The 21,358-nt window shown below is 35.5% G+C and overlaps 1 protein-coding gene across 2 annotated transcripts in view; it reads right to left on the bottom strand.

Annotated features, from left to right (window-relative positions):
- APLP2 (amyloid beta precursor like protein 2) overlaps positions 1 to 21,358 on the bottom strand; it is a 101,716-nt gene that overhangs the window by 21,122 nt on the left and 59,236 nt on the right. For both annotated transcript variants that reach the window (XM_069080151.1, XM_069080152.1), the window contains exons 2-5: positions 10,623 to 10,796; positions 9,152 to 9,281; positions 1,252 to 1,364; positions 185 to 381 (exon numbers count right to left, since the gene is read on the bottom strand). In XM_069080151.1, the coding sequence (XP_068936252.1) occupies positions 185 to 381; positions 1,252 to 1,364; positions 9,152 to 9,281; positions 10,623 to 10,796 (614 nt within the window). The remainder of the gene's footprint in view (positions 1 to 184; positions 382 to 1,251; positions 1,365 to 9,151; positions 9,282 to 10,622; positions 10,797 to 21,358) is intronic.

Genomic DNA, 21,358 nt, shown 5'->3' with positions numbered 1-21,358 from the left:
ATATTCACTAAAGTTCTCCATGACTTGCTCTGAGATTATTACAATTAGATGCTCCAGGATGGGACCAATGCTGCTTCTCCATTCTCCTTCTAGAAGTTGTCCCCTTCTAAACGTGACATAGAGCTACTTCTGTGTGTACTAAAAAAATAAGAAATTTTTTCCTAAACTCAGAAAGACGTATTACCTTTTATAAATGTCATAATCTTCATCTTCTTCTTCATCTTCTTCTTCATCCTCATCCTCATCTTCCTCTTTTGAGGAAATGGATTCAATTACTTTTGTTTGGGGGCAGCACACATACTCCGTGCCATGAAACTGGTCCAGCCCGCAGGGTAGCAGCATACCATAACTGTACAAGGTCATTCCCTGAGACATACATGCCTAAAAGAGACACAGACCAACACAGTTGAAGACTTTATAGATTTTACAATGAATTTGTTACAAACATTCCCTTTTCCTAGCACACTTCACTGCAGAAAAATGCCTTGTGAAATAATCAAAATATATCAATATCTACAATTGTAGAGAGCTAGAGGAACCCTAGAGATTGGCCAACTAGCTCCAACCTGCTCTTTGATTCTGTTTTTTAAGCAAACAAGAAAATCTAGGCCTGAAAAGACAAAAGGGACTTGCCTAAGTTTGCAAATAATTTAGAGGCAGAACCATAATTTCAACTCAAATCCTCTACAGTACCTGCTTCTATGAATTTCCTGAAATGCACAATCATTTGTTACTCTAAAAAGGTTAACACTGAAATACATATCCAATATTGACACTGCCATCTAAAAGCAAAGCTGTGTGGCTATCATTGAGGGAGATTCACAAACCTTGTTATAAATTAGTGTAGAATAACTGTCTAGAATTAGGTTTTTTTTTTTTCACTTTAGCAAAACAGGAAGAAGACAACAAGATTCCCACTGCCACCTATACAAATACTCTAACACACTTGCTGTTAGGCCTGGCTATGATTTCTTGGTCAGCTCATGCGCATTTAGCAATGACCTTCTTATATTTGCCAGGCACTCAATAGTCATCTCTGAACTTGAACAACCTATCAATCTCAGCTCTGGTATATGCCCAGCATGCCACCACTGACCAGCTATGTTCACAAAGATTACTAATTTTTCACTCTAATTTTCTTACTAGAACATTCATCTCATAAGAAAATAAAATAATAATCTACTAAAGTATAAGTTAAGATCTTAAGTACTCATATTTCCCATTTTCACCCAGCTTTATGCCTTTTTTTACCTCTTTTGTTACAGCATGCCAGTGCTGGTGATACTCGCACACATCTGTTTTCTCTTTATGGAAAAACTGACACCTCTCCGGGACCAGCAGAACATCACTCACAAACTCACCCACTGAAAAAAGAAAAAGGATTATCAGAGACAAAGTTGCCCTGCACATTTGTTGATGATAGTAATCTACCAAGCAAGTGCAAATACTCAAGGCTATTATAGGAATAATGACACCTCCATTACTAATTCACTTAAAAATTACTTTACACTCCACAGTCACCCCAAAATAAACTAGTTTCAAGTGACTTTGCTAGTCAGCAAAACATAGGTCTCAACCAACCTCTCATACCAAATACCATGATAAGCTCCAAATGGACATAGGTACCAAATATAAAAGGCCACATCATAAACTAATTAGAGGAGCAAGAAAGGAGATACTTTGTTACTACAAATAGAGAAACTTCTTAGGTGAATAAGGGAGAGAAGGATCAAAGTAAACAAAACGACAATTGTGATTACAGGAAAGCTAATAGCCTTTTGCACAAACAAGACTACTACAGCTAGAAACAAAAAGAAAATGGTAAAATGGGGAGATAAAAACTTTGCAGCAATTTACTCTGATAAAAGATTGGTACTCAAGATATACACAGGGAACTGACCTATCCCACAATAAATGGTTCAAAGGATTGTGAAACAGGTACTTCTCAAAAGGCAAGCCATCAACAACCATATGAAAAATACCCCAGATCATTAAATAATAAAAATGCAAATTAAAACTGCTATGAGGTTCTATCTCATATCCATCTGACTGCCAAAGATGACCAAAAAATGGAAAATAACAAATGCTGAAGGGGATACAGGAGGAAAGGCATACTTTTGTTACTCCTGATAAGAGTTGTGAACTGATACAGTCATTCTAAAAAAAACCAAAAAGTCCAGAAATACACTCAAAAAATTGCCTGAATTGTAAATAACCTTTGACCTAGCAATATCACCACTAGGTGTATACTACAGGAAACACAAAGGAAAAAGGAAAAGGATCAATATGTACAAAAATATTCATGATAGCACTTTTTTTTCCCCTAATTGACAACTGGAAACTAAAGCTGTGCCTATCAACTGGGGAATAGCTGAACAAATCTTGTTACCTGAAGAATGTGATAGTTCTTTGTTGTACCATAAAAATTACACAGATTAGGGGCAGCTAGGTGGCACAGTGAATAGAGTACCAGCTGCAGTCAGGAGGATCTGAATTCAAATACAGTCCTTAGATACTTAACCCTTGACTTGCTAGCCATGTGACCTTGGGCTTAACCCATGTGACCTTAACCCTAATTGCCCTGCCTTTCCCCCACCAAAAAGCAAAAAAAAAAAAGAAAAAAATTTTGAATGGATTAGAGAAACTTGGGAAAACTAGGATAAGAGAGAGGGTAGAACAGATCAGAAGCCCATATACAATTAGCACCAACACTGTAAATAAAAACAAACTGAAAAATCATTAAGAACTTGAAAGAGAGGAGAGTAATAGTGAGGCCAAAAAAAAGAATACTGCATACTCAAAGAAGTATATTTTTTTAAATACACAGAAGAGGAGTTCAAAGGGAAACAAACAGCTGGAGTTAATATGCCAAATTCAGTATTACTCTAAAAAACCCAAGTTGTAAAGAGATGAAACAATTTCATCAACATATTCTTTTGGTCTTTTATATGCAGAAAAACATTCATGTTTGCAAAGTTCAGAAGAAGAAACAAAAATAATTTTGTAATATTAATATAGTACTTTTCTCATATGCTAACAAATAGCTCCTATAAAAACAACAAGAAGGGGTGCCAGGATGGGAGGGTGGCTTACAAAATAGGTAGGACAAAAAGTAACTCAAGAGTTTAACTGATCCATTTAGATCCCAATTTTACTTTTATAGTTTTGGTTTTGAAGATGGAAGAGATTCAAGAAAGAATATGCGAATTTGAAGATGCAAAACTACTGGAAGGAGGAAATTCCTTTCCTAATGCAGATGAATATGTTCTCTGCAAAATATAATCTTTTTGTTTTTACATTTATTGCTTCTAATCTTAAATGTATTGGTATTTATACAAAAACTTCATAATTTTATACGGACACTTCCCCTATCCACAGATCTGAAAGGCAAATTATTCCTCTAAATTTATTTATGACTTTCCTTTTTCAGTGAAGAGTACAAGATGAATAGGTACAGATGGGTTTCCATTGTATTATCTTTCTCCACAAACATTTCTATTTCCTTGGAATGTACTAGAATCCATTCTCTTTTCTTCTTAATTTCCTTCCCTCCTAATCTCTAACTCCACAGTAAACTGAAGCTACCTCATTCGAAGTTACCAATGATCTTTTTATTCACCAAATCTGATAGTCTTTTTTTCTCAATATTAAAAAATAAAAATCTTTCTACTATATTTTACACTATTGATCATGTCTTCCTCCTAGATGCTCCCCCCTTTTTCCCCCAATATTCTCTCTTGATTCTCCAACCCTGTCTGACAACTTAGTCCCATCTCCTTAGCTGATAATTATTCTATACATCATGGCCCCTAAGAAAGAGCCCCAAAGTTCTCTATTCTTGTTCCTCTTCTCTCTGTGTACTCTAACTTAGCAATTTCATTAATTCCCATGGATTTAATTTTCTTCTCTATGCAGAGGACTCTCAGATCTATTTATCCAGTCTTAATCACTGTAATAGCCTGCCTGAGGTTCAATCCCATATCTTCAACAATGAAATGTACACTTTAAACTGGATGTTCTCTATAGAACCCATCTATTACTGTTAAGGGTGCCACCATCCATTCTATCACCCAATTCTTCAACTTTAACATTCATTCTTGAATCTTCAGTTTACAAACCTAGCAACTGCTAAAATTTCACATCTGTGTCTCTTTCTCCTTATTATACAGAGAACACCCTGGGCCTTATTCCCAAATTATTGCCCAAAATTGATCTCCTTGCCACAAGTCACTACCCTGCCCCCACTCCCACTGATCGTCCAAAGAGCTGCCAAAGTAATTTTCCTAAAGTGTCCAAAGATCCTTACTTACTCCTTACTCACGAAACTCCAGTTAGGTTTCCCTAACCACATTTACTCTAAGATCAAATTTTTATCCTTATCTAATTTTTTAAAATTTTCTGGGGTTTTTTTGCATTGGTTTTACAGTATACACAATTATTAGTACAATTGTACATGTTATTAATTAATAAATGCATGTGTTTATAAGTAGATGCAGAAGGGAAGACGCACTTTTTAAAAAACTGATTTTAAACTGAAAATTTCAATCAATCTTAATTCTGTTTAAGACTCAGTTATGAAATTTCTGGTTACCTTTGTTCAATGCTTACTGACTGTTCTATGAAAAAAAGAAGTTTAGACTCACTAGACAGAAGAATTCTGTTTTAAGTTTTGTGGAAGGGTTTTATGTGATAGGATGAATTTAGAACTTAGTAAGCCACAAAGCTTATATAAAAGTTAGCAATGGAATCCTGGTTCTAATTGGCAAAGAGATGATAGTTGTGGGGTAAAAGGTGAAAAGTCACAGGATAAAAGCTACAAAAGGCTCATTAATTCACAGGACAATATAAAGCTAACACTATTTCTTTGCATTTCATCAGCCTAACAGAGTGAACCACATGAAAATGTGGCCTGAATGTCATTAGTATTTTAATTTATGCTAGAAGTGTATCATTACAACTTATATTCAGTTTTCACTTCTCCCTCCTTTGTATTGTCAACCTCTATGATAAAAAGCAGTGGCTAACTGGGATTTGGAGTTTTTCCTCATTATCTATATGCTAAAACTCTTTTCAGTGACTAAAGATCATCTCCTAATCCCAATATTTCAAATTTCTCCTCTAATCCTAAATCCCAAGAAGGTGGAAGTAAAAAGGCTTATTCTTGGCTGTCACAGCTCCAGAGTACCCAATATCCTAAAGGTCAGTCCAGTTCCCCACAGTAATGGAAGTTTCTATCTTTCCTGGGAATATGCTCTGGGGAGCAGTTTTGAAATAGGCTGCATTTGAGGAAGTAATTTTCACCAATAATTATTTACTTTCTATAAAATCAAATGGGCCTTGAGGTTCAAGTTTTCTACGGTATGGAAAATTTAAGTTAAGTTTCACAGAACATTTTTAAATGGCTCAATAAACTCCAGTAAGAATAAAATCTTTAATGTATAGATCAGTGGTCCTAAAGACATCAAATTATAGTTGTTGAAATTTGGTACTTCATTGCTTCTAAGATCAGTTTTGATGGCTTTAAAATTAATCATCCCAAAAGGCAGATGCAGCTGGGCTTTTACAAAAAACCTACAAACCAATTCAGAAGTATTTATTAGAAGATCACAAAGGTTTATGTTATACATACATTCAACCCCACTTTCCTAGCCAATAAATCAATGTTTTAAAAAGTATTACCTTTTCAGGAAAGAATATTTTACTTTTTCATATTTCTGACCAACTATCCCTACCATGCATCATTCTATTATTTTTTACTAATATAACTCAACAGGAGATGACTACTCGTAATAGGGGAAATGATAAAGGCTAGTAAGTGCTCAATTAAAACTTCTACTTGAAATATAGTCATTTTAAAAGTGATTTCAAACAGTTTTACTGAAGAGCATTTTAGCATGCTTTCAGGGTTCATGGAAAAAAATTCATGATTAGAGAAGAGGAAAAAAGGTTTATAATACAACACTTAGATATTTAAGCCATCAGTTATCAATGTCTTTAAAACCACTTTCAAGCTTGGAAATCAAGGCAATATTTCAAGAAATCTAAACCTAGAAAAAGCAACACTTTACAACTGGGGCAAACAATTTGTGGCACCTAAATTGACTACTAGAGGCCCTCTGTCTATCAAGCATAGCTTGTCTCCATCCTCATATTCCTCGATCTTTTTTCCTCTCTTCTTCCACCTCTTTTTTTTTTTCCATTATCAATATCTTTAGGTTTTTCAGGAACAATCACAATCACTTCAAAGAGTAATTTGAACACCAAGGATAAATTCATTTTGATTCAAAATAACTTTTACTGAAGACCAATTACACATAAAGCATTATATACTAGGTACCAAAGAGAGGATATAAAAATGAATAGACTTTATCGTTGCCTTCAATGAGCTTATAATTCACAAATGAAATAGACAAGTTCAGAAATAAATGATACTTCTGAAGGTACAGTGTGAAATTTCATTAAAAGGTTCAAATGAAAAAGAATAGCCTGAAGCTACAAAGGATTAGGAAAAACCGATCCTAATAGGCTTTGATGGCTCATAGCAGAGATATACATTATCTCATTAGAAAAGGCAGTAGGTCCTATTCCCTGCTTAGTTTCTATTAAATAGTACTTTCTTATCTTTCTTATGAATATAAATAAGGCTGGTGATTAGAAGTCACTAATGTAAAGAACACATCAATGCCTAGGTTGGAGTGGCTACTGTACTGAGTGAGCCTAGCTGGGGAGACCTCTCCCAACAGTATTAGGAGCAATCCTTCATTCAAGGGAACAGATTAATGATACCTTGTAGGACCCTGGGATTCCATGGAGCAATTTCAAAAACTTCACCGGGAACATGTACTAAAGATAGCACTCATAATTACTGGTTATTTGAAATCTCACAGTAATCATTGTTCCAACTAGCTAAAATCACTCCACTAATATTTCTAACACAGGATTCAAGGAACAAGAGCTGCTCTGAAGAGGAAACTCAAGGGAGGAAATAGTGATTAGATCACAGCATTTAGAGATAGAACAGATCTTAGAAATCATTGGTTCTATCTCTTCATTTTCAGGTGAGCAAAGAGAGGGCCAAAGAGGTAGATGAGAAATCTGAAAGGAATAACCAGAGTAGATATAATGGGTAGAGGGAGGAAAATGGTATTCTTGCCAGCAAATGCTGGTCTGCTGACACCCCCGGCCTCTGTGCTGTGGATTAGAAGGGGATGGGTCAGATATAAAAGAACTTGGTACTCGTTTTCTTTCTTCCGTGTCTCTCCTAGAGTTACTAAAGATCTGTTGATTAGGAGCCTTAAACAACCAACCAGTCTGCAACACCACTCACATGACTTACCCTTTTCCCCAACCGAACCAAGATCTTGGGGCCTACAGTGATTGTACCAATTATCCCATTACCTTTAAGAAAGTTCTAACCACTGACAATATTAAGAACTAAAGAAGTTAATATGACTAAGACTTTGTGTTTAGTGATCATAAAGCAAAAAGATTTGGGGCATCTAACTTTAAAACACAAAGATAACTTTTATGCATTTTCTTGGACAGCATCACTATCTGGCTCTGTTAACTGTTGCTTGAAATATCTGTCACTTCTGAAACAGACCATAAACTGTCTCTGACTTAGTAGGTGGTCTTGAATAGATGCTATTGTCTAATATTTCATGAAGCAACCTGGCAATGATCCTCTCTGCTTTAGCTAAAGCTGTTCTTTAGTGGATACTGTCTGGGTCCTTACTACAAGCCTTAACATCTTAATACAATCTGCCAGAGCTTGCAGTCTGCTGGCATAACCATTAAGAACTCAGGGTCATCTCCAATGGATAAACTACTGGATGATGACTTTAGTAGAGTAGAACTTTTAACAAATTGAAAAACTCAAACTCAAGTTACAGCATTTGGCAAGTGGATTAAGAATGCAAAATGTTTTGGTGTATCCAAGTCTGCATGCAAATCTTTTCCCTTTTTAATTGGTGGTATATAGTTAGCAGTATTTCAAAGTAATCATCACCAACAAAAAGTCATCTTGTTATGTTGTTAAAAGCAGGTACAAACATCAAGACAAATATAATTTGTAGTGGTGTTGAAAATTATCTTTCTGCAGAATCATCAGAGACAACTCCCCCTCCTAGGACTTGTTGAAGCAAGCTAGAAATTTGTGCAAAATTAGCAAATGTTACTGGAGTGTTGGCTAGGGCCTGTAAATGTTTACACAAAATTGGCTTGTTAGATGTGGCTCTCCTCAGACTCTGAAGGTGATGCTATTTTGCTTGTAGGCAAAAAACATGCTATGGACTAATGAAAATTCGGTCTATATCTTCTTCAAACTTCTCCCCTCACTTCCCCATTCAATAAGCATTAAAAATAAAACAAATTGCTACTTATGTTTGTAGAATCTCTCATTTCCCTACTAAGGAAAAAATTATTTTCATTATTCAAGTTTTCAAGATTAAGTTATTCCCAAATCAGACTAAAACATGGTAAATATAATGAAGTTATTTCAGAAGATGAATGATTAGATGGTATCCATCAACTGAGCACTTAAAACAACAATTCTATTTCTCCATAAACAAAATGTTACAGCCTTGCAAAAAAAAAAAAAAGTAGCTAATCAGTTTCAAAAAGTCACAAATACCTTAAACCTACAATATTTCACATGGGGCAACACAAAGTTATGGTACCCCTTCACCGTCTAAGGCATGTAAGGTATATACAAAGCATATGCTAGAATGTTGATTTGACCAAAGAAGAAAATCTATATATGTGTTCCTTTAAGATATTAGCCTCAACAGGGAGGCCCTGGAGTCAGGAGGACCTGAATTCAAATCCGGCCTCTGACACAACATAAAAACTAGCCATGTGACTTTGGGCAAGTCACTTAACCCCAAATGCCCTCCAAAAAAACAAACCAAAAAAATTAAAATAAAAAAAAAAGATATTAGCCTAAAACAAATCTGGGGATGTAACCAGATTGTTTTAAAAGCAAAATGGTTACTTAGTTCCATATTAACTGCAAAGGGAGACTCAGATTTAAATACTCTGAAAGGGAACTCAGATAATCAAGATCTGCCATGAAACAAAGGCTGCCCTCTTCTTTCCCCTCCACAAGAAGTAAAGCTGAAAGAATAGGACAGAAGCTGAAAATAATACTAACCTATGCACTTGTAAGGAATGACAATGTGAGACCGAGGCTTGCACTGCTTCTTGCCTTTCTTGCACCAGTTGTCAATAACAACCCGTTTGTTTGCTTCCATTACATTGGTGATCTCAAGTTCTGGATACATCTATCAAGGGGAAAGGAGGAAGAAGAAAAACCATAAAATAATAAACCACCTTCAAAGATGGGCATTCAAGGTATGCAAATCAAGAACAAGCTACTACAGAAGTAGGGCCTTTCCACACCTTTTCACTATGTATGCCATGAAGTTTTGTACCTCAGATCCCTACTTTCAGACAACATCCATCTACAAAGGTAATGTAGATACAAAAACTAAGAATGAAGTAATCCCTACCCTTAGGGAATTTACAACCCTCCTGGAGAAAACAAAAGTTACATAAATTAAGCATATGTTGAACAAGTATGAAGATAATAAATGCAAGATTACTGAAGAAATGACAATCACAGTTTCTGGCATTAATAAAATAGGATTTGTATAGAAAGTGGTGCTTGAGATATTTCTTGAAAAAAGAGCAGGAGGATACAAATTTGGGAAATGGTTACATAGTAACCAGTGACTATTTCTTGACAAAGCAACATTAGACAACATTTACATTAATGTGGGGAAGGCACAAAGGTAAAAATCCTCCATAAAGATTTGAAAGAAAAATGGCCAACAACAAAAAAAATCCCTTAGATTTTTATTCCATTGCATTTTTTGTTTACATGAAAAACTGTAATAACCTAAATTAAAGGGCTTTAAATTAGGGCTATACTACAACTCCTTTTAGATGATTGTTTTACTAGATAAAATCACTCCACTAATATTTCTAAGGTAGGAATCAATGAATCCCACCCCCACCCCCCATACCCTGGAATCATTTTCTAGGCCAACAAGTGAGATTTTCTAGGTTAAGTGCTATTTTTTACTTCAACTTTAGGCATTGAAACAAGGAGCTGAAAGCCTTTAATCACTACCACCTGTTATAATATACAACAATGGAGGCTTTCTGGAAACCAGGCCATCTTTAAAATATAAAACCTTTTTTTAATAATTCTGGAACCAAGACAATGTAGCTCCTATCCACCCTCACTCTGGGATATACTACAAAAGTACCGCTCCGAAAATAAGAATTTTTTAAGTACACCTATGTGGGGTGACTAGGTGGCACAGTGGCCCTGGAGTCAGGAGGACCTGAGTTTACATCTGACCTCAGCCACTTAACACTTACTAGCCATGTGACCTTGGGCAAGTCACTTAACCCAAACTGCCCTGCCCTCCCCCCTCCAAAAAGCAACAAAATAAAATAAAATACAATAAAATAAAGTACACCTATGAGGTCTCAATAACATGCCCAGTAATAAAGGGCTGAAGTCAGATGTGAGTGAAGTACTTAAAATCTATGTCTATTCATATATAACCCCAAATTGTAGTAAAGTAAATGAGTAGGAGATTCCAACATCTCACCTCCTGACAATATTGAAGAACTTCTTCTCTTGTTCCAAAACAGGTTTTGGTTCCTGTTGGGTCTGGCTCCCATTTCCCAGTCTGAATATTGACATGCATGTTCAACTTTCCACAAAACATTGCAATCTGAGGCTCAGCTACAGCAAATCCCGTTCCTGCATTTGCTGCAAGGGCCTGCAAAGGAAGAAAAGTTGAATTTATTTTTATTTTTGACTTTTTAAATAAATCTACACCTAGTCTGACTGATGCCTCTTTCTGGCACAAAGGTGGCCCTTGACTCTTAAAGGTTATCACACTACAGCTCTAGCAGATTCTAACAAGTTGGAAGTGCTTTAAATATGGCCCTGGCAAGGCAAAGACTGAGGCTGCTGCCAGAGAGTCAACTTAGCTAAGAGAGTTTCATCACCAGTATGGTTGGCAATAAAGGTGATAAATAATTTGGCCATGGCAACTCATGAAAAGAAAAAAACAGCAATGAGTCATTGTGTGACCTCCTCAGCTTTCACAATGATGGTGATTTAATGACAGTAAAGGGAAGAGAGGGTGATAAAAATTACTCTATTTAAAAAACTGTCTACTGCCTCTCTAAATGAGGTCTTTGCCCAGTGATCAATGAATCAAACTATGATTGGAAATGAACAACCTAAAGAAGGTCCCTAGTAGCTTGTGTACAACTTACCAGAAAAGAAATGTATATGATTTGTGTTCTATATCAATGGAAGGCATATTTACAAAGGGATTATAAATCTGCTGCTTTATCATTTAAAAATAATAAGAAATTTTATCATAAAGCAAAGCAAATCTAGTTATATTAATTGAAAGTTGAATTCCACTAAAGCTGTATCTTCATATTGATCTGGAATTAGACTAGTCTTTGAAGTTGTAGGAGTGAAGCAAGGGATAATATAACATAGTAACTTCTGCAAAAGTAATACTCTCCATAATGTGGAGCCTATAAATGACCTCAGGCTGCTTAGAAATCTTAAAATTCAAGTTATGAATTCGTTTAAAAGTAAACATGAAAAGCCTTTCCTGGATAGTGTAATAGTAATAGAATATAAAGATCCCCCTGTATTGGCTTGGTTTTTGGTTTGATTGTGTTAAAACCCAGAGCTTGTTAATCCCACTTGTGGGATGGACTTGTTGATGTGAAAAGAGAGGGCTGAACTGGGAGGAACTGGTGACTTCTTAGTAATGGCACACACCTGGAACCTTTTCTTGGTTAAGGAAAAACAAAAGTGATCTTCCAAATCTGAGAAGCGAAAGGCATGAGGGTAACTTACCCTGTGCTAAGGAAAGGGCCTACTGTTACAGATCATCTCCATAATCAGACACAGTAATTTATACCTAGTTTTTAAGTACATGTTTAGTATTTTTATTTTACTTTTGTCGTCCATTTTTCTTCCTAATTTTGTATAGGATGAAAGTAAAATTAAGTTTATATTCCATGAGCAACTGAACAACTATCAGTAGTAACTGGTATCTCAGGAAACAGGTCACAAGGGGAACACACTGAAAATCTGCCAAGATTCAAAATGGAAAATTTGTCACAATATCCAAAACAGAGAAGAATTAAAGTTCTAACGCAAAACCCTACTTTTGTAGTCTTCATATAAAGAATGTCATATTATCTGAAACAACGTATGCCTTCATTATGAAAGTATATTACAGGATGTGGGCAAACTGGAACACTAATGCATTGTTGGTGGAGTTGTGAACTGATCCAGCCTTTCTGGAGAGCAATCTGGAATTATGCCCAAAGGGCTATAAATACTTTCATACCCATTGATCCAGTAATATCACTCCTAGGGTTATATCCCAAAGAAATCATAGAAATGGGAGAAAGACCCATATGTACAAAAATGTTTATAGCAGCTCTTTTTGTTGTGGCAAAGAATTGGAAATTAAGGGGGTGCCCATCAATTGGGGAATGGCTGATCAAGTTGTGGTATATGCATGTTATGGAATACTACTGCGCTATAAGAAACGGGGAGCAGGAGGTCTTCATATTTACCTGGAAAGGCTTAAAACTGATGCTGAGTGAGAAGAGTAGAACCAGGAGGAATTTGTACACAATTATAGACACAACGTGTGTGATGACCAACTTTGATAGACTGGACTCTTCTCAACAATGCAGTAATATAAGTCAATCCCAAAAGACGCATGATGGAGAGAAAAACGTGCATCCAGAGAAAGAACTAAATTTATATCCAGGTGGAAGCAAAATACCTGATCTTTTTTGTTCTCTTATTTGATTTTATGTCCTCTTTACCATTTTTCATTCCAGCTGGTACAATCCATCCTTATAACCTGACCATTGTATAATGTGAAAGTATTTACAGATCCTATACTTGATTATAAGCCGCCATGGGGGGGAGGGGGGGGAAGAGGGAGGGAAACAAAATGTGAAATTCAAGGAATTGTGGAATTGAATCCTGTAAACTAAAAGGAAACAAACAAAGTAATAAATTAAAGACAATAGACAAAAAAAAAAGTATATTACACTACTGAGAAGACTGGGCTCCTCCTAGAGACAGACATGAAAATTAAAGATACTTCAGAAATCTAAACACCTGTTCATCTAAACATTACATTCTGGTGACTTAGTTCAAATAAGATAAAAATTAACAATGAAAGTATAAACTAGATCCCAATTCAATTAACGTAGTTCTAAAAATATTCTTTCATACATAAATCTAAAATATATGTCTCTAATCTGAATCCACCTTCTTCATTACCTGTTCAATGAGCATTTCTAAGAAAAATCGGTTTTCTTTTTTGGAGGGGGGAAGGCAGGGCAATTAGGGTTAAGTGAATTGCCCAAGGTCACACAGCTATCAAGTGTTAAGTGTCTGAGGCTGGATTTGAACTCAAGTCCTCCTGACTGCAGGGCCTGTGACACCTAGCCACCTCCTAAGAAAAAGCCTGACAATTTTTATATGTGGAACAATTTTACTTAATTTATTTTCTCTTCTACTTAAAAAAGTCTTTGTTACAAGGGAAAGTTAGCTGGGAAAAACAAAGCAAAAGGGATACAAGAGAGAGTTATTTTTTTTTAATCAATGAAAATAAATTTTAAAAACAAAACTTCAAAGTCCCATTCTAATACCTCACTGCAATGTTGGGGGGGGGGGGGCAACCTAGACACCTGAATGCTAAAGCAAGCAAAGCATCAGTTCTATTCAAGAGTTATCTATTAAGACTCAAAGACTTCAAGTATAAGCCTAACAAGAGATTGTCCATTAAAGGAATAGTTTAGTTAAATTATGTCAAGATATATTATTGCCACAAAATTGGCTGCTAGATTATAGGATGTTTTTTGCTTATATATAATTAGGTCTACAGTCTCTCCTTGAAGAAGGACAAAGGATTTTATGGATTTCAACAAAATAAAACATTTCACAGGACAATTCACAGCTGAGCTTAAGTAAAAACACCACATTGCAGACCACCATACCAAATCTGTGTCAAAGGAAGAATCAGAAAAATTCTATGAAGGACTTGCCTGTATCCTCCAAACTAAGTCAACATATGCCTTAATATATGATTATTCTAATGAGAAGATGGATGTAGAAGATGAAAATTTAGCTTGGGAACAAGAAATTGAAAAGGCTAAAGGCTTGCCTATTACTAAGAAACTTTGAGTCTTTACAATTTAAGAGTGCATAAGGAGTAACTGGAAATTGCAAGCACCAACAACAACATAAAATAATTCAAGTGGCTATATCTTGACAAGAAATAACTAGTTCTCAAAGCAGTAATCACTTCAAAATGAGCTGTCTGTGTGCCGTTAGATCAGACTGTTTAGAGGCAAAAGGTCACACGCTGAGCACCAAATTAGAAAAAAAGAAAAACATGAAAAGACACTATGGCATCAAAGAAGTTTCAGCCCCGACTTAAATATACTACTGTTAAATCTGAAAACTGGTAACAAAGCAACTACTTTTAAGCAATGCAGGACCTGCAAGAGACCAAAAGAGAATAAACCAATCAACATTTTTATATCCATGAGAAGTGGAAAAACATGGCAGCCTAAGCTAACTTCTTTGTAAAGTATTATGGAAGGTTAATAAAAAACTTCAAGCAGTATCACCTCCTTAGGCAGTAAAAAAAAGCAGCTCAGGTGAAAGTGATCTTGCAAGGAGCTTAGCGTTAGATCCAGCTAAAATCGAGTGCTTGTAGATCAAATTGGACAAACAATAAATAAAACATAAAATGCCAACTATCTATATTTCAATAGTCATCTACTTGTTCTCAATGACAGCGAAATTATTACATCTGAATTCCAGCACCTCAGGATACAATTTAAGATGTAAAAAGGACATTAAAAATTATCAAGTCACAAAATACTGAAAAAATGAGCAAGAGTTGACAATATAGGGGCGGCCAGGTGGCTCAGCGAGTAAGAGCACTGCTTCCAGTGTCGAGATGACCTGGGGATCGAATCCAGGCTCAGATACTTAGCACCACACCCAGAAATAACTGGCCATGTAACCTTGAGCAAGTTACTTAACCCTGATTGCTTTAAAAAAACAAACTTGACAATATGTAAGGAACTCAGAGATTCATTTTCAAGTTATTTAAGAGGGGAAGATTCCAAAAGAATGGACAAGATCAAATGGTACTTCTTTATTCCTGCCTCTACCAAATACGTCAACCGAGAATACACCTGTTTTATCTAAAAGAAAATAAAAACTGTAAAAATGACCTATTCATCTAGTGATGGTATCCTTAACAATACAACAAAGAGATGACTTTTGTGTGAGGTCTCTTCAATAACAAAAGCTGGCCATGTAGCAAGAGTTAAATAACACAATTGGACAGTGCAAGTATTTCAAGCAGTATTAAGGAAAGAAGAAGGTCTCTAGTTACTTAGATGGATCATATATAGAGGACTTAAAGAAAAACATGGCATTAATCACAAAGGATAAAAAGTCAGTGAAGGTTTGTACCTTGTATCAGTGGAAAAGCACACATATCAATAAAAACATGGGTTCATCCAAGTGTGGTGAGAAAAACAGGAAGCAGCAGAAACTAAGAAAATGAGAACGGAGATTGAGAGAAGGAAACATTTCTGGATGTAAATAAAGAGCCAATACTTGAATTTCCCTATTTTTAGCTTCTTAACTGCAAAGGGTTTTTCAATTCCTCCTATTCGTATAACACATAGGAAAGAATAAAAAAAAATCTAGAAAGTTGTAACAAACATGAATTAGAAAACAATGATCAGGAAAGAAGAAAAAGTTTGCTTTTTTTTAACATTCTGAATGAGGCTACAATCTAAACCTTAACAAAATCTAAAAGATATCCTTAATTCTCACCTGAGTCCTTTCATATTTTACACCATAATAAGAAAGCAAGCTACCATTACTAGCTTTCTTCTAGTATAATATTTAATATTTTAAAGATAATTAAAGACAGAAGTGAACATAATGCTTAATTCTGAAAGAGGAATAAAAGATCTCAATTAGTTAACATGGATCTCAATCAAGACCCTTAAAAGTGGCCAAATTTAGCAAAGGCAGCTATAAATCAACTGAAAAGATTATGTTTCACATATTACTTTCTCATTATGGTTGTTGACCGAAAGACCACAAGAATTCTGTGTGTAAATGTTCAACTGATGGGTCAACCACCAAGGTCAATACACCAGTGGTAAGTGCATTTGATTATTTGTGCCGAGATGTTCAGTTATTATCTCCCCTAAAGAGATTCTAAAATATCAGAGGTTAGAAGGCAGGAAGAGGCAAGCACACAACAACCTATCTTCACATTAGTTACTACCAAGGAAAAAAAAAAACGTATCTGGAATCATTCCAGACAGCTAATATGCTACAGTGATTCACTTTTGAGTTCAGAGAGATTAATCTTTGTGGTCATGAGAGACTCTCAAGGAGTTATCATTTGAAACATAAAAAGCCTCAGTGGGCCACACACATCTAGGAATCAACTCATCAAGCTCCACTACCTTGGCTTCTTCCTCACTCTCTCCTCAGTAAGGCTACACAGAAAAATAATGTCAATTTTTCTGTTTCCATTTTCTCCAACTTTTCTCCCCTAATAAATACTAAATCTGTTCTCTCCGTCTTCTTATGTATGGATTGATGTCCATTTTATCCATATATAAATCTATTTGCTCTCTAATCTGATGTTTCAAATGCTAATTCTGTGTTATGTCAGCATTTTGATGTCCTATGAATATGGAAACCTCCACGAAAGAAAATTAATGCTAGTACTTTTGGCACTTGAGCTGGTGTTCTTGTGATCTATGCAGATTACAGCATTAGGGTCTAAAAACAAACTGCACTTAATTGCTTTCCTGGTCCAGTACTTCCATTTTAGTTAACAATTTGGCCTCAAATTTGAAATCTCGTTTTATTATCAGGCTTGGAAAGCCAATCTTAGCTACCCAATGACACTAATCCAACCTTATGTGTTTCTGAAAACTTAAGAATTTAAATTAGAAACTGTGAGAAAAAAATTTCAGGTTTGAATCTCACTCAAAGCTTAATTCAATCCAATACAAAAACAAATTCCAGACATTGTGCTAGGCCCTGAGCATACAAACCAACACACACACACACACACACACACACACAATCCAACCAACCCCCACTCCCAAAAGGAAGTTACATTCTACGGTTGATTTCAAGATGAATTTTTTCTCTGTATTCATCACATTCATCATTTCTAAAGTACAATAAAACTCCATTATTCATGTACCACAATTTGCTTAGTCGTTCTCCAATTTAGGGCACCTTTAGTAAGAACTTTGAAATACAAACAGAAGAGTCTAAAGATACCTAGAAAGGTAAATTTATTTGAGCAATTGGAAAGAGCTTCATGATATAGTATTAACACCCTAAAAAGGAGAGAAAATACAAGGGTCTCTTAAGTATTGTCAAAGGGACAGAGAAGATGCAGGGTTGGATTGGTTCTGTTCTGAGGGTTTTAAGAGGGGAAGGAGAGATGTGAAAAGGAATACACTTGCAACACACAGAAATGAGGAAGATGGGGATGGAACTTGCTCATAATTGGGGTGAGAAGAGAATAAAAACACTGAAGTATGGAGTAGGAGTGACAAAATGAATTATCAAGTCTTCTCTGAGATGGACAAAATAGGGTCAAAAATGTGCTCATGTAACATGGTCAAAATCTGTTCTGTGGGAAAATACAGATTCAGAGCTTTGTGGGGGACAGATTGAAGAGGGGAAACACAAGAATCATGAAATCCAATTGGGGGGCTATTTTAGTAGTCCAATCAAATATTGAAATCTAGCAATCATGGAATGAAAGAAATCTGCACTAGTGTACACTCTAAAAATATGCTAGTGGGGGGACAGATAGGTGGCACAGTGAAAAGAGCACCAGCCCTGGAGTCAGGAGGACCTGAGTTCAAATCCAGCCTCAGACACTTGACACACTTAGTAGCCATGTGACTTTGGGCAAGTCACCTAACCCCAACTGCCCTCCCAAAAAAATTAAAATAAAAAAAATAAAAATGTGCTAACTGCCAGTCAAGGCTATTAACTTTCTGAGGGTGCTACTTAATTTTGTTAAGCATGAAATGGAATCATCTCTACATTAACAGGTAAAAATTACTACTGTCTATCTTAGAAAATATGAGCAAAGACACTGGCAATACTACTAATACACCAAAAGGAGCAGACATCCTCACTACTTCACTCTTGTCATTTGCTAATCAGTAAAGCCTTGTGGATCATACTTTTAAAACAACTAAATCTCTGTTACCTGTGATTTTTGTTCACTACAGACATAGACATAAGATAATTCACAGAGTAAAGCCCAACATCCTATTCAATACCTGGATTTAAGAAAGGATTGACTTGCAAAGCATCCACCTAAAGAATTTAGCTCATCATTTCCCTATTGTGCTACGTGGAACATAACAGTCTTATGCTACTCGAAAAGGCTCTATGAGAAGATGCCTATGCTAACATTATTTTGCCCTTCAAAATATTAGATATGAAATCATGTTATATACACCAATTTTATAACATGAAAACAGGCTTAATTTTCTCTGATGCTCCTTCCTTTGTCCTGTGACAAAGAATTCCATTTACCAAGATTCCCCCAAACAAGCACTTATCTATCACCTTCCTCAATCATCCAAATCCCAAAGTGCTTCATGGTCAAAGTCTAAGAAATGCTATGATTAGAAAAGAGCCAATGTCTACTTTAGGGATAGTTAATAAATCAACTAGTATAATCTCAGAGGTAGAGTTAACTGAAAAATCTTACATTTATCTTCATAATATTCATCTAATTAAACTAAAATTGTATATATATGCTGCTCTATGAAATTTTACTTCCCATTATGCAATATGAAGACTATTACCTTTAATTAAAAAACCTAGTAAGACATTTCATTCTGGGTAATTTCAAAATGTTGGCTGCCCTCAGTAGGGCCTGCAGTTAAATCCAAATGCAATTAAATGCAGTTAAGTCCCAATAGTAGATAAGTGAAGATTAAAATTTAGTTCCTAAAAGACAAGTTTGAAATGTTCCAACCCATCATGCAGAAAAGTTTCCTGCATTAAGAAGCCAAGAGAACTTATTCCTATGACTGAAAGTTTTGCATCATATCAACTTGAAAATACTCCAATCTTTCTTACATTTTAACCTAATTCTAATTGCAAATGTCTCCAAATTTGATCTAGAAATAACCTCAAATTGTAAAAGGCTAATGGAATGATTTGCCCACTGAAATTCCAACAGCTGCTATCTACTTTTATGGGCCTAAAATTTACACAATTAACCTCTGCTTTTAATAGAGCATTAAATATTTAAGTATAAATGAAGTACCATTTCCAAAAATGAAAATGGTAAGAGCTGTCACCAAAGCTTTTTATAGGAACATGGTAATTTGTCCATCTGGATCACCCTGGGAAGGATCCAAGAACCAAGATTCAAAAGACTATTGCCTTTTAGTGTCTGGTCTAAAAAGAGGATTCTTTCAAGAGCAAGTTATTAGGATAAAGTCTAAAAAAAATTTCTGCCCTCTATGACATCCTATTTCCTAATGCTTTAGATTAGACAGATGTTAGCTCAAGTTTAAAAATATTATACAAGCTTAAAAGCCAAATAATTTTCATCCTTTCTCCAAGGATGGCACTTTAATAGAGCATCTTTGTAACATGAAAACAAGCTTAATATCCTCAATCACCCTTTCTTTATCCTGGGAGTATTCTATATTGCTCTATCCCCAAAACTAGCTTTTATGAGACCATCAATATAATAATTCAAGCTCCAAAGTGCTCCATGGTTGAAGTCCTCTAATACTTTAAGGATATGTAACTTCATCAGTGTGAAGACTTCCAAAGAAAGAAACACTGTAACTTATATGAAGGTCTTCAAGAGCTACTGCAGTCATGGGCAACCTGGTGATGAGCTAAGACAATTTTATTTAAATAGTCACAAATCTTTTTAAAGGTTTAGCTTCCCTAGAACACTTCCCTGCTGCCTCCAACCTGAAATTACCTTGCATTTTCTTATGTATGTGATGTCCCTTCCCCTTTCTTCTCATCCCCAACAATATTAAGTAATTATGTGCATGAAGGCACAAAGACTATGCTTTCTTATTTTTTTTTGTATGCCCAGCGCCTAGTATAGCTGCTTGCAGAAAGAAGTTTTGGGTTTTTTTTTTTAATAGCCTTTTTAGGGGTGCCTAGGTGGAGCAGTGAATAGAGCACCCGCCTTGAAGCCAGTAGGCCCTGGAGTCAGGAAGACCTGAGTTTAAATCCAGTCTCAGACACTTAACACTCACTAGCCGTGTGACCTTGGGCAAGTCACTGAACCCCAAATGCCCTGCATTCCCCCCTCCAAAAAGCAAAAAATTTTAAATTTTTAAAATAGCCTTTTTTTAAAAATCCTGAAAACACACACACACACACACACACACACACACACATATTTCCATACATATAGCAGAACAGAAAAAGAATTTTATAAGAAAATTGTTCGTATCCATTTTGGGTAATATGCATTTTAAGCATACAATAAATTCCATGTGTTAACTTTTTAAACTATTTTGCTTGTCTAGACTTCCTCAATTTCCTTTTGTCCTCTAATGTTCATTTTTAAAAATGTCTCAAATGGTCCTCTTTTTTTTGCATCATTATTGCTAATCCTCTTTTTTCTACCCTCCTCACCCTCACCAAATTAACCGAGAAGAAAAAAAAATCCTTTTAACAAATTAGCAAAATTAAGCAAAACAAATCTACATGGTGCTGTAATAATAAAAACTTATTTATTTGCATCTTATGTGACCAACACCTTAATCAGGAGATGGATAACATGTTACATTACAGAGCTATATATATAGTTTGTTATTGCTTGATGAGGGTATTTAACTCTTTGTTCTTTTTCATTAAATTTTATTTTCAGGTCAACATTTTTTCTCCCAACTCTCTATATACAATTGAGAAAGCAAGAAAAATAAAACAAATTCCCATATTGGCCATGTCTTTAAAAAAAAAACCAGGGGGCAGGGGCAAGATGGCGGGGGAGAAAAAAAAAACACCTCAAATCTGCAGAAAGTACTTAAGTCTCAAAGATGTTCTTTACAATATTATTGTCCTTGTATAAATTGTCCCCTTGGTTCTGATCACTTTGTTTCAATGTGTGATTTTCCAGATTCTCTAAAATCATGTCTTTTGTAACTTCTTCACAGCTTTCTAATGGCACAGTGCATAGTGCTGGATCTAGAGTCAGAA

Source organism: Petaurus breviceps, unplaced genomic scaffold (assembly GCF_028583685.1).
Source record: "Petaurus breviceps papuanus isolate PSGF00001 unplaced genomic scaffold, PetGlider_PUasm1.0 91133, whole genome shotgun sequence".
NCBI lineage: Eukaryota > Metazoa > Chordata > Mammalia > Diprotodontia > Petauridae > Petaurus > Petaurus breviceps.
Note: the sequence above shows the minus strand (reverse complement) of the source record. Positions and strands in the feature narration are given on the sequence as shown.